The 12094-nt window shown below is 44.4% G+C and overlaps 1 protein-coding gene across 5 annotated transcripts; it reads right to left on the bottom strand.

Moving 5' to 3' along the window:
• Nucleotides 1-616: 616 nt before the first annotated feature.
• On the bottom strand, nt 617-9246 carry CBLN2 (cerebellin 2 precursor). 5 transcript variants are annotated; one of them, XM_053250298.1, is made up of 5 exons: nt 9076-9246; nt 8438-8526; nt 6558-7101; nt 2817-2936; nt 617-2259 (listed from the first exon to the last, which is right to left on the bottom strand). In XM_053250298.1, the coding sequence occupies exons 3-5, from the start codon at nt 6888-6890 to the stop codon at nt 2062-2064; spliced, it is 651 nt and encodes a 216-aa protein (XP_053106273.1). In that variant the 5' UTR covers nt 6891-7101; nt 8438-8526; nt 9076-9246; the 3' UTR covers nt 617-2061. The 5 variants fall into 5 exon arrangements, with proteins under 5 accessions (XP_053106273.1, XP_053106272.1, XP_053106276.1 ...); XM_053250297.1 differs by lacking the exon at nt 9076-9246 and adding an exon at nt 8928-9059; XM_053250301.1 differs by lacking the exon at nt 9076-9246 and adding an exon at nt 8804-8844.
• Nucleotides 9247-12094: the final 2848 nt, after the last annotated feature.

Raw genomic sequence — 12094 nt, 5'->3', positions numbered from 1 at the left:
TTGGACTTTATGCATGCAGGGTATTCAATGCACAAACACAGAGAAAGGGAAGACACATCATGGCCAATGGGATCCCATGAGGGAAGTAAACATCAGGATAGAGCCTTAGAAACAACTTTTAAAAGCCCGTAATACTGACTAGATGTACTGAACTGAAGCCTACAAGACGAGTGAAAATCAAGCAAATCAAGAGGAGGAAGGAGAAACACACAAGTTATAGAATTCTTGTCTTTTAAAAATAAACTTAAAATGTTATAAGCAACACAGGTAAAGTAACTGTTTTTAGTATTTTTTTTAACTGACAGTGACCCTTTAATGACAAATTTACAATGAAGACGTATCCACCATAATTCCAACATTCAATGCAACATGTCTACGAAATGTATTTTGCAAACATCATTTGCATTATAGTTGTTCCTTCAGAAGGGGAGAGAAACAACAAAAGAAGGAAATAAAATTCCAGTCTACCCAGCTGCTCAACAACATAATAGAATTGAAAAACAATTATGCAAACAAACAAAAAATGTCAAATTCCCACTAATGACTTCTTTGAGGGGGGTAGTAACCCTCTTAGTGCACAATTCTGACATTTATATAAAAGTGAAAAGAAGACAAGTTGGACATGAAACCCATTTATTCTGAATCTAAAGTTCATCAGCATTTTGGTTACATTGACACATAGAAGGTGAATTTGAATTCAACCTGAGGTCTCTTCTTTTATCATTTGGAATCAATGACCTTTCTGGTGTACAGTATTGGATTAAAACTGTACTTGAAAGTCTTTGGATGCTAATAGGGGAAGCATCAACAAAAAATAAATTAAATATACATTTTATGTTGTATTCATAGTTACCACAGAAACCTTAGTAAGCTTTCACAGCGTCAGGATTTCAACATCCCTGATTCTGTCACACATACTAACAACAACTGTTGATATATGTTTGATTCGAATAGGTTTGTCGTGAATCTGTTTTTTACCTAAACTGGAGGGAAGGTAACTTGTTGGAGCACTTAAAGAGGCCAAACCACTGGGTGTTCAAGCATTAGTAATCAAATCCATCAAATAAAGACCAGGAAAGCACCAAAGAACTCCCAACAATGCAAAGAAATCCTATTATGTTATAGTATGTTCAGACAAGATATTCACAGCTTTCTGGAACAGCTTCTGGAAATGTCAGGCCACATCAGAAATGTCAGTCTCTTTGAAGGTTCCAGATTGTAACTCAGGATCAGATTGTGCACTGTCTTCCTCAATCTCAATGAATGTTTCTATTAGATCAGCTGGATAGTGTCATCAGAACTGTCAACTGGTTAATTTCACTGCGAGCTACAAGATATATATGTGCTTGTTTTCTCTTATTGATCAACCTAGCTTGCTTCTTTAGCACAAAAAAGAGTCAGAAAAGGGAAAGAATGATGATGAAAAACACTAGTAACACAAAACAAAATAGTTTCCAATCGTGCAAAATTTGCTTCACTGGATAAAGCACTTCTTGACACAGTAATGTCCAAAAATTTCCCTCCCTCAGAAGATACATGTTTGAAATTGAAGCCATTCTTATTTTTGTCTTGGTCTTTGTTTAAGGCTATACAAACACAAAAAAAGAAAGCATTGCAAGAACACTTCATCAGATGTCAGATTCTTCTGGCTTTGAGGAAAGCCCTGGACAAGCAGTAATGTGGTCCCAGTTAACTTGCCTCTTCAGGACAACAACAGAAAGAGCAAGGTGGGGAAAGTCAATGATCCCAACAATAAAATCCAAAGTTGACTTTACAATCACAGATACAAATCGCTCAGGTTGATAATTGCATTTCTGTTAAAGATCACTGTCATCTAAAACTAATCAGAGCCGTAGGTTTCCCAAGGAACTGTCAAGAGTCAAATCAAGGAGTGGCATCAAGAAGGTTTCTCGTTCTTCTATCATGGCAGTCTGATTGGGTGGTTGGAATTACTGGCATGTCTAGCCAAGTTCTGGGAGGGAAGAAGGAGGGTTTTTTGTTTTTTTTTAATGACTGGATCCTTGTTCCAGGTTGCAGATCAGGCTTCTCCTAGACTTCCCTTTATAGTGGAAAGACTAAGAAGCCAGAAAACGTCGAGTATTTCCACCCGCCCATGAGGTTTCCCCTCTCCAGTTTGAGATGCACTTTGTCTTCTCTTTCCATAAGGAGCAAGACCCCATTGCTGGCTGCTTCTCTGGTGACATCTTGGTCCCCAGCAAAAGCTGAAATCACTGGATAGCCATTTTGCATTAAACTTACCTAAAATGCAAAACAAACATATTATGGGTGGTCTTGAAAGTGTTAGAAGCATTAGATGCTTTCTGACATCTACAAAACATAGTTACATTCCAAAATAATGCACAAATTCCTGTTGTGAATTCCAAAACAAGTGGATATATTCCCACATGTAGATATGCTAATATGAATAGGGTGGGGAAGGAGGGAAAAATTCCTACTCTTGCAGGAAAATATTGTGTGGTCAACTATTGTGTGATTCCCCAATTCCCTCCAAAACTAACTCAGGCTGTCAATGGCACATGTGCAATTCCCACAGCCACCAGGGAGTAGATTCTGCTGAAGAGGATAGCATGCAGGCACTATCCTTCAGCACACATGGTAAATTAATAGTGTTGGTTGAGGGAGGTAAGCACATCCTGTTATTTTATGCAGCTGATATAGGGCATATTATTAAAACATTCAACAGATGAACTATGTGTCTGTTTCTCCAAACTCTCTGCATCAACAGTCTTTGTGTGAGCAATTTCGCAAAGAACAACAAAATGTCCCAGTGAAGAGTCTGCCATGTTGGTACTCACCTGGATCGTTTGTCTATTATATACTTTCACAACATGGAAACTGAAACTATAAATCCCTTTTCTTGGTGCTACAAATATACTGGAAGCCAGGTCAAAATGGTTGCCAATATTAACTAATACCTGGATGGGGGGAAGAAAGAAAAGAGAAAGAAAAATCAGGTCATGCTTTCATTATGGGGAAGTGAGTGTGAGGAGAGAAAGGAAGAATTTTAGATCAACTTCCCAAGCAATGCAAAGCTACTGGCATTTGCTATACAATTAAAATGGACTGCAGAGGGAAGGCGTTCACTTCCAAGGTGTGTTAAAAGGATCAGTTCAGACAGCTGATTGATTTACACAGTGGTGTACCCAGAGCCTCTGCAAGAGAATGAAAGGAGCATGATGGCAGTCTGGGTCTTCACAGTGCAGGAGAAAACATATCATTGCTGAGACACACACACACAGAGACACAAAAGGGAGAAAAGAACCCATTAAGACAGCGAAGGATTTTACATTTTCATGTGACAGTGTTGAAACTAATTGTGTCTCTTGGGGCTTACAGTGTTAATGTGAAACAAAATAAGATTCGGTCTTGTCTCATGTGATGGAACGGGGCAGGAGGAGAGTTAAAATTTTAAACGAGACCCATTCTTTATTTTTATTTTTTTATTATTTTTTGCAATTTACATCCATTATTTTCTCTCCCCTCCACTCAGAAGCATAGGGACCAATTCAATTAGACCTGAACAAATAAGTAGGGTAGATGCATTTTAACCCACAGAGACAGCGCTAGCTGCACATTAACTTAGTGGTAAAAAGTGAATGCAATCTGCAAATTAGAATAATGGAAAAAGATCTCTCGAGCCAAGTTATGATTGATTCAAAAACATCTTGCAGAGTAACAGAAAGAAGAAGTAAATCACGAGGAAGGGACTTGTCCCAGTATACTGGGTGTCCCAACTTGGCTTTTTACATCTAAAGGCAACTCAGATTACATTTAAAAAGTATTAATGAGAGTTGATACCCCAAGAAAGGCCTAGAAACCATCCCCAGCCAATATGTTTATGATTCTTCCTATACTTCACACTTCCATTATCTTCAGAATCATATCCTAAATCTTCTGCCTAATCTCTCTTCTCAGATAACTAGTTGCAACACCTTGCTTGGGATCTTATTGTGACAGCTGAGTAATGCAGAACACTGTCTTTGTAACACATAATTGTTAAGATTGCACCCAACGCTTAGTAGTACCATGCCACAGCCCATAACAGCTCCTATGATTTTGTTTGTTTGCTTGCCTCTGCCAGGCATCTCTTTATTCAGACCTGCTATCATCTCACAATATCTAATCTATTTAAGATACATGTGTGCAGATGCACATAAATAGAAAAGCTGTTCAAAAATGGTAGTACAATATCTGGGCTATCCTTCATATGTAAAATTGTTTCTTCAGAGCTTATGTTGCCTAAGATCACAGCTTGTATTTAAGGGGTGTGAAGGATCTGTGACACAAGCATCTTGTTCTTTATCATCTTTCCAGTTAAGTAGTGAATTAGCCAAGGCATATGGGTGTCAGTATCTGTTTTACAATTCTTAAAATAAAGTACAAATTGTTATTAGGACAATGAACCTTTTGGAGAAACAAACAATAATTCCCTATAGCCAAAACAAATATTCTAAGGATTTTTAAAAAAAGTCTATTTCTCTTAGAATCCAAGATCTACTTCTAAATCTATCTCTAGAAAGTTATTTCTCAGAGAGACACACAAACCTTGAGAACAAAATTGTGTGACACAAAATGTGTACATAGTATTGTGTGTCATTGTCTAATAGCTTTCTGGCTTTGTGTGAGAAAGGCAGGAGATAGTAAAGTAATCTACTCAAACAAAAGAAACCATATGCCAATCAGTATCAAAATAATTTCTCTCTTAGTTTATAATAACTGGGAAAGGAACACAGGTCCAAAACATTATATATATGCTATAAAAGAAGCAGTCCTTGAACACATACAACCTCTAAGGAACCATTCTAAAGGTATCCAGTCTGAGGTGGATTTTAAAAACTCCAGTATACCCTTCTGAGCTACAGCAATAAAAATGGGCAATTCTAAAAACATGTTGGTATTCTTAAATGATTAAGAAAAGCTTAAATTTGCTGTGCCTTTGATTGTCCTCACTCTGCATTACACCCAAATTCTGCAGATTCCCCCGGGTTGCCTCTCTATGAAAAGCCTGATCTTAGGGGTAGGGAGGAAATCCCAGTCTGGAGAAATTGGGTGCTATGATGTTCACAGTAAATCTCAGAAAGGGGGGGGGGAACCAAACTAGACATGGTGCGGAAATTCCATGACTGGAACTCCCAATGTATTTTTCACACTGATTTCCCAATTGCACACTCACACACTAAGCTATTAGCTGTAGAAGAGAATATACAAGCACAAAAATGTGCACATATGTTTTCCCCTCTGTGGCTAATAGAAGCTTCAGAGGGATGATTAGGATTGGAATGCTCCTGTGCCTAGCCTCAATCTCAATTGTTCCCTGTGGCTGTTTCTTGGGGGGGGGGGAAGAAAGAAAAAGTTATCAGGAATTTCAGTCATGCAAGACAGGATGATTAAGAAATGTCCAAGTACAGGATCCTAGTCTAAACATATCACTCTTCAGAAAAGATGTGAGGTGCCCAGCCAGGGAGGGAGCAGAACTCCTGTGGTGTCTGAAACACCACAGGAGCTACTGGGGGGCAGGAGTGCAACCCCCCCCCCAAAGCATTTGAGAAGTTCTCTGCCTTTGTTTTGCTGAACTCCCCCTGCCAAACCCAATAACCCACAAAAAAGTGTCTCCTCCCCTCAAAAAAAAAAAATTAAATGAGGAGTTGCTCCTCAAGCTGCCCCTTTCTGGAGCCCTGATAGGGGCATTAGCTTTGAATGACTAAGGTGAACCTAAAATGAGGTGAAAGGATAGAAGACGGTAGAAAAAACACAGTCATGATAAGGACAAAAATGCTAAGGACAACAACAAGGAAGGCAATGGCAGGAGATTGGAATATGGGTGGATATTCTCTGGAGAAAACCACTGGTACTGAAGATGGACATGGGGCTTGAGAAAGAGGCTATTGGAAGAAAGGCTTAGTTTTAGGAAGTGGAAGAAGGGCTGAACCTGGGAGGAGACACTGACGGCCAGGATGTGGTTGGAAAGGGAAGAATCATAGGTGCTGCAGGAGCTAAGAAAATAGGGCCAGGCCAAGAGATTGGGTTGGTGCCAAGGGATAGAGTTGAGACAGAGTTGACTTCCAAGTTTAGGAATCAGTCACTGATGCTGGGGAAAAGGCTAAGGGCCGTGGGAATGGGAAAGATGCCAGGCAAGAAGACAGGCTGGAAAGGGAAAAAATGAAGAAGGAGGCAGTTGGACAAGAAAGGATTCATCAGCTCATACAAGGAAAGAGGAATGGAAAGGGGCTGCAGGCGGGGGTGGGTGGGATTAAGAGAGAGGAATAATCAAAGACGAGAGAGAAACACTACCAACGGCAGGGGGAGCAAGACCGGAGTACAGTACTTGGTCTTGGAGTGGGCTAGGCTTTCAGAGAAGGTGGGAAGGGCTTACGTGGGGAAAGGTGGGATCCGCTGCAGAGGTGCTAAAAGGAGGCGGGGAGGGCAGACAAGTGGGCGGAGACGTTGGTGGTTGGGAGGAGCTTAGTCAAGGAGGGCGGGGCTATCTGGGGAGAGATGGGGCAGCGGGGAGGGAGGGACCAGTGGCGCTGCCTGACCTGGTCGAAGTAGATGGTCATGGTGCGGTTGCTCATCTCGGACGGCTCGTGGTTGGTGCTGCGCGTGGCCGAGAAAGCCACCTTGGCGCTGCCGGAGCGCACCGAGATGCCGAGCGACGAGGTGATGGCGCCGTCGGCCGACGGGCTGGAGTCGCACACCACCAGGCACTTGCCCTCCAGCACGATGGGCTCCGTGTCGTTCTGCGCGCCCACCACGGGGTAGCTCGCGGGTAGGACGAAGAGTAGAATTGCCAGCGCCGCTGCCAGGCAGGAGTAGCTGCCCGCGGGCTCGGCTAGCGCCCCCCGCCGCCACCACAGCCGCCGCCCGGGCATTGTGCCGCAGGGCCCGCCGCCAGCCGCGGAGTCCAAGGGGGGCGGCCGGCTGGCGGGCGGGAGGACAGACGGCGGCTTAGCTGAGCGCTGCCTGCTGACGGGAAGGAACCAGAGCCCTCGTTGCCGCCGCTGTCTTTTTCGCGCTTTTTTCCTCGCGGCTGGGCAGAAGGGCGGCCTCACAGAAAGGCAGGAGGCGCGCGGCAGCTGCAGCCTGCAGGAGCAAAGGAGCGACGGTCAGAGAGCGAGCGAGAAAGACGCCAAGCCCGGAGCAACGCGGCTCCTCCACTACCGCCCACCCATGAGCCCCCTTCGACCCCTCCCCCCGCCCGTGGCAGACCCTCGGAGGCCCACCCTGTCGAGTGAGGGGGCGAAGAAAAAAACAACCAAACGGTGGGGCTTCTCTCCGGCTCAGAGACGGCGAGCCAGACAAAGTCTTGGACGGAGCGTCCCGTGTCCCACTTGGGCTGCAGAGCAAATCATACACACCCTTCTCCTTCATTAGGAGATGCCCCTTCCCTCCCCCGCCTCACAGAAATAAAGGCGCATTTAGGCTGCTGTTGCGCGTGATGCCCCTTCAAAACGGAGAAACGAATCGAGGAGCCCTTCTGCACCGTGCCCCTGTTGCAGACTTGAGTGCAAGAACTGGGTTTCACATATAAGATACTAACAATAATTGGACACAAGCTCCCTGTATTCCCGGAATGTGTAAAATGGGACAAGTGTTTAGGGTGAAAACTCATGCACACTTAGGAGTAAGCCCCACTGAATGCGATGGCACTTCCAAATAAACACGCACAGCAGGATCGGGTTGTTTTTGTGTCACCCCCTAGAAATCCACACACACGCACATACAGAGTAATTTCCAACTGCGTGTGGATCTACATTCTATAATACCCAAACTCTGACCTTTTGATGTATTATTGTTCCATCCACACCGTCATATGTTGGGGCTGTTCAAGCCCCGAACATCTTTTTGTTTTTCCAAGCAGCTGGAAGTTGTAAAGTTGTGAATTTTTAGTCCCATACTCGGTCGGGGTCTCACTCCACCCCCCCCCCCCCACTTCTTTAACAAAACATACGCCTTTGGGATTTTTTTCCGATAGTTAGTTGTAACTAAAAGAAAAGCGTCCTCCTGCAGAGTGGCATCCCTTTACACAGCCCTGATTTAGTGCATCCCAAACAGCATGCATTCCCTTCGAATTTCCTCCAGAACCGCTGATAAACTCTTCTCCAACTTCTACTTTTCCCGTAATCCACAAGCCATTTGAGCTTTGATCTGCTCCACCCCTGCCCAGATTCAGCGAATCCGCTCAATAAAGTCGGAGCGGGGGTTATAGAGAAACCTATATGCCTCCCGCAAAGGTCAGGTTCCTACAAGTTGCATGTCGGTGAACCCTCCCTGTCCCCCCCCCCTTCTCTTCCAAGATTCCCAGCCAGGTGTATCCCACCCTCAGAATCCTTCCTTATCCCGTCTTTTCCCATCCAGCTCTGGAAATGAATCGAAATGAAGGCGGCGGGGCGAAGGGGGAGAGAACCGCGTTGGTTACCTGGGAGGTCCATAGTGGAAGAGAGTCGGGCTTGCTAAGGTTGCCGTCCGCGAAGTCGTATTGCTTGGAGAAAATGAGCTGAGATTGGGCTGGCAGAAAGAAGAAGAAACAGGATTCGCCTCATTCTCTCCCGCCCATTGCCAATAATCCCCCCTCCTTCCTTCTTCCCACCCTCTCTGAGACACATTCACACCCGTCACTGCTTCTCACACCAGATAAACTAGAGCAAGATTCGTAACCTTCCCCCACCACACACACAGTCCTCAGTCCTGTCCTGAACAAATCCCAGCCAAACACACACACCCTTCGCCCATAAGAATTCCTTCCTCTGGTCAGTCCCCTATGGTATCCTGCAACAGCGGCTACCTTAAGCCGAGTCCTGTGCTCAATTTCATTCCGCGAGGAACTTAAACAGCCACCGATTTTACACCTTTTTTTTCTTTCTCAGATCTACACGCTCTGAAAAACTGGTTGAAGGACAGAGACATACCTTTTCCTATCCTTCTTTTCTTCTCTCTATCCTCCTCCTTCCCCACCCATGCTGCTCACACACCAGATTATGTGATCACAAGATCAACAACTGAAGAATGCTGGCAAGCTATGAGAAGAATAATGAGGAACTAGCACTATAAGCTTACTAGAGTTGGAAACTGGCAATCGCTGAGTAATGTTCACAGAAGTTCAGTTCCTGATCTGGGAAGCATGCAGGCAGCTGAGGGGTGGGGAAGGGACAGACAGAGGCTTTGCCCCTGTGAACCCTCCAGGCAGGTACAGGGGTTGTGGGTATAGACCAGTGTTTGCTGCGGTTTCCGCGCCGGCTTATTCCTAGGAATACCCTATCTGACTACTTGGGAAATGGGGCGGGGGGAGGGAGAAGGAATGGGAGCATCTAGCTCCAAAAGTGGTTGGAGGATGCCACCTTGCGGTCGATAGAGCCGCGCCAGCAGAACATTCTCCTCTGGGTATTTGGAATTAAAGGGATGAAGGGACTCTGTGGCCGTGTGGGTGGATTGTTTGGGTTAGAGGAAAAGCATTAGTAGAGGGATTCCCAGGGAGAATGGGAGGAGGATGAACTTTCAATTAACTTCTCTTCCCCTCCTTCTCTTTCTCCTTCCCCTCCTCCACAGACAATCAAGGGAATCCTGCGCTCAGATCTTTTCCTGCTTTCCGAAGCCAAATACTGCTGCCATGATGATATATGCTGCAGTCAAGGTTATCATCAGTTATTATTGGCTGCAAAAACATTTCTCACAGTTCAGCTTGTGCAGCTGCTGCTGCGCCGAGAAGTTAGTGCTGAGAAACTAGACAAAGGACAGCGTGAGAGAGAAATCCTTTCATCTAGCTTATGATTGGTTTATCTTATTTCAGCCTTTTAAAAAAAAACATTAAGAAAGTTGTCTTACTTTGGAAGAGAAGCATAAGTGAAAGATTTGCCTAGTAAAAGTCTTTCCAGCAGTTAATGATTCTGTGTTTCTCATCTATCAGACTTAATTTGAGACAGGATTCACCTGGATTAAACCCCAGAAGCTGTCAACAATGTTAGGGTTCAGCCATGGATGTTTGGTGTAATGATAACCAGGAGTGCCTCTGGGCATATACAGAGCACACATTGCACTTTGTGGGTAATCTGAATATGCTCCCACAAATCTGTAATAAGGCATAATTACATAATAATAACATGTAATTTCCTGGCACAATCACAGAATCTTACAGCTGGGATGGGAAGACAATGGTTGACGTCCAGACTCTAAGGAAGTCCCACTGAAATTAATGACTAACTCGGTCATATTAATTTCAATTGACTTCTATTGAGTAATTTTGTCAGAATGTCAGCCGCTCACAAGAGAGGTCCCAATCAGTCCCAACCACTATACTGAAGTAGGCAACCTCACCATCTAACAGAAATCTGCAAACATCTGTTTGTAGTAAGCCTCACTGGGCTAGAAGGTTTTATTTTGCTTTGGTTCTCCCTTCTTCTGCAGCATCTGGGACTTGGGACTGTTATGAATATAATTTACTTTCTTTAGTAAGTAGGATTATAGAGCTTTCAGCATTTGAATGAAATAGATCACACTGTATGAACCCACTGAATTATGGAATGGTAGCATGTAGGTGTTGTTTGAAAAAAGAAATACAGTAAGTGTGACAGATTTAAATCCATGTGCCAGCTTAGAGTCAATTTGTTGCCATTCCAAAAATGACAGTGCCACAATTGCTCTAAACATCTGAATGCAGAGTAGGTGCAGCAAACCACATGGTATATACATTACATTGTGTTCTGTACTACTAGGAATTTCATTGTGAAAGAAATGCCTTCAGGGAAGAGTTTATGAGGCATGGATCCCTAAGTAGCCCATTAGTTAAAATAGTGAAGGAATACTATATCATTCCCAAAGTATCCCCCTAGAACTGCCTAGCCTATGAATGTTCTCCTCATAATTAATCTTCTTTGATATGCATCCTCTGGCATATCAGTTGGGTTACAGACCACTGTCCAGACCCCATACTAATGTCTGTTGCAAGGGGAAGTTGATCCCTGATGCCATTAACACATCATGAATCTAACTAAAGGCCCGCAGGGATACATACTTGTTCAACACATAAAAGCCTCAAGTGACAGCGTGCAGCCTATTCTGTGTCCTCTCACCCCGCATTTTCTATATGCCAGGATTCTGGAGTGTACAGAGTGTCATAGTGCCACACCCAACTAAATTGTTGCATGAAAACTCTAAGCAACCTTCTTAAAAAAGAAGTATGTTCTTTTGCTGAGACTGCTTCTTTACATCTCTAGTCATATTCTCATAGGAAGCTTCCTGTCTGTGCAGTCATGTCCTTCAGACCTTTGGGAAAGTAGTGAGTTCAGTCAAAGGTCATCAAGAAGGCTAGGACACTTAATCAACAGGAGTTGGACTGAAGTTTCCAACTTATTTCTAAATGGTTATCCAATATCTATATTGCAAAACTGAACTGTGTGATATTGTTTGAGGATACTTACCACAGACACAGACCAGGGCACAGCAAGGCTGGAGTGGACCCTGGGACAAAACGTGAAGAGGGACCTCTGTCCCCCTGTCTTCTTTTACAGGGAGGCAGGAGGGGGAGAGTGAAGAGCAAGCTAACACCCAGTTGGAGACACTCCTCTCTCAGGGACCCAGGGATATTTGTCCTCCCTTGATCAATTATAGTTATGCCTCTGACACAGATATTAGGGATGTGTGTGAACCTGTTAGGAGGCCCTTTTAAGGGCTTCCGAACCAGTTCAAACAACTGGCTGTTCAGCTAGTTTGAAGGCAAAGGGGCATACCTTTAAGGGCGGAGAAGAGTGCCCTTACCCCTCCTGTCACTTTCCTTCGCCAGTGCTCAATTTTTAAAAGTGTCCATTGGGGCAGCAGCGTACCTCCCTGCCGGCCCGTGTCCTCTTCGGCTGGAAGTAACAGGAAATACCCGGTGCACGTGCATACACTGGGCGCATGCGCACACATGTTGAACTCACACATAAATCAAAATAAGTAGAACTCATTTCATTTGGTACCTACTAGTGGCTGCCCCCCGCCCTCCGAATGCCTCCAACACTGGCTGCATCTGCATGTAACACAGAACTGCAGTTAAAGGGGCCAGAGGATCCACAAGTGTCATGTGTTAATGCAAGCAATAGGA

The sequence above is a fragment of the Hemicordylus capensis genome, chromosome 4 (genome assembly GCF_027244095.1).
Source record: "Hemicordylus capensis ecotype Gifberg chromosome 4, rHemCap1.1.pri, whole genome shotgun sequence".
Classification (NCBI taxonomy): Eukaryota; Metazoa; Chordata; class Lepidosauria; order Squamata; family Cordylidae; genus Hemicordylus; species Hemicordylus capensis.
Note: the sequence above shows the minus strand (reverse complement) of the source record. Positions and strands in the feature narration are given on the sequence as shown.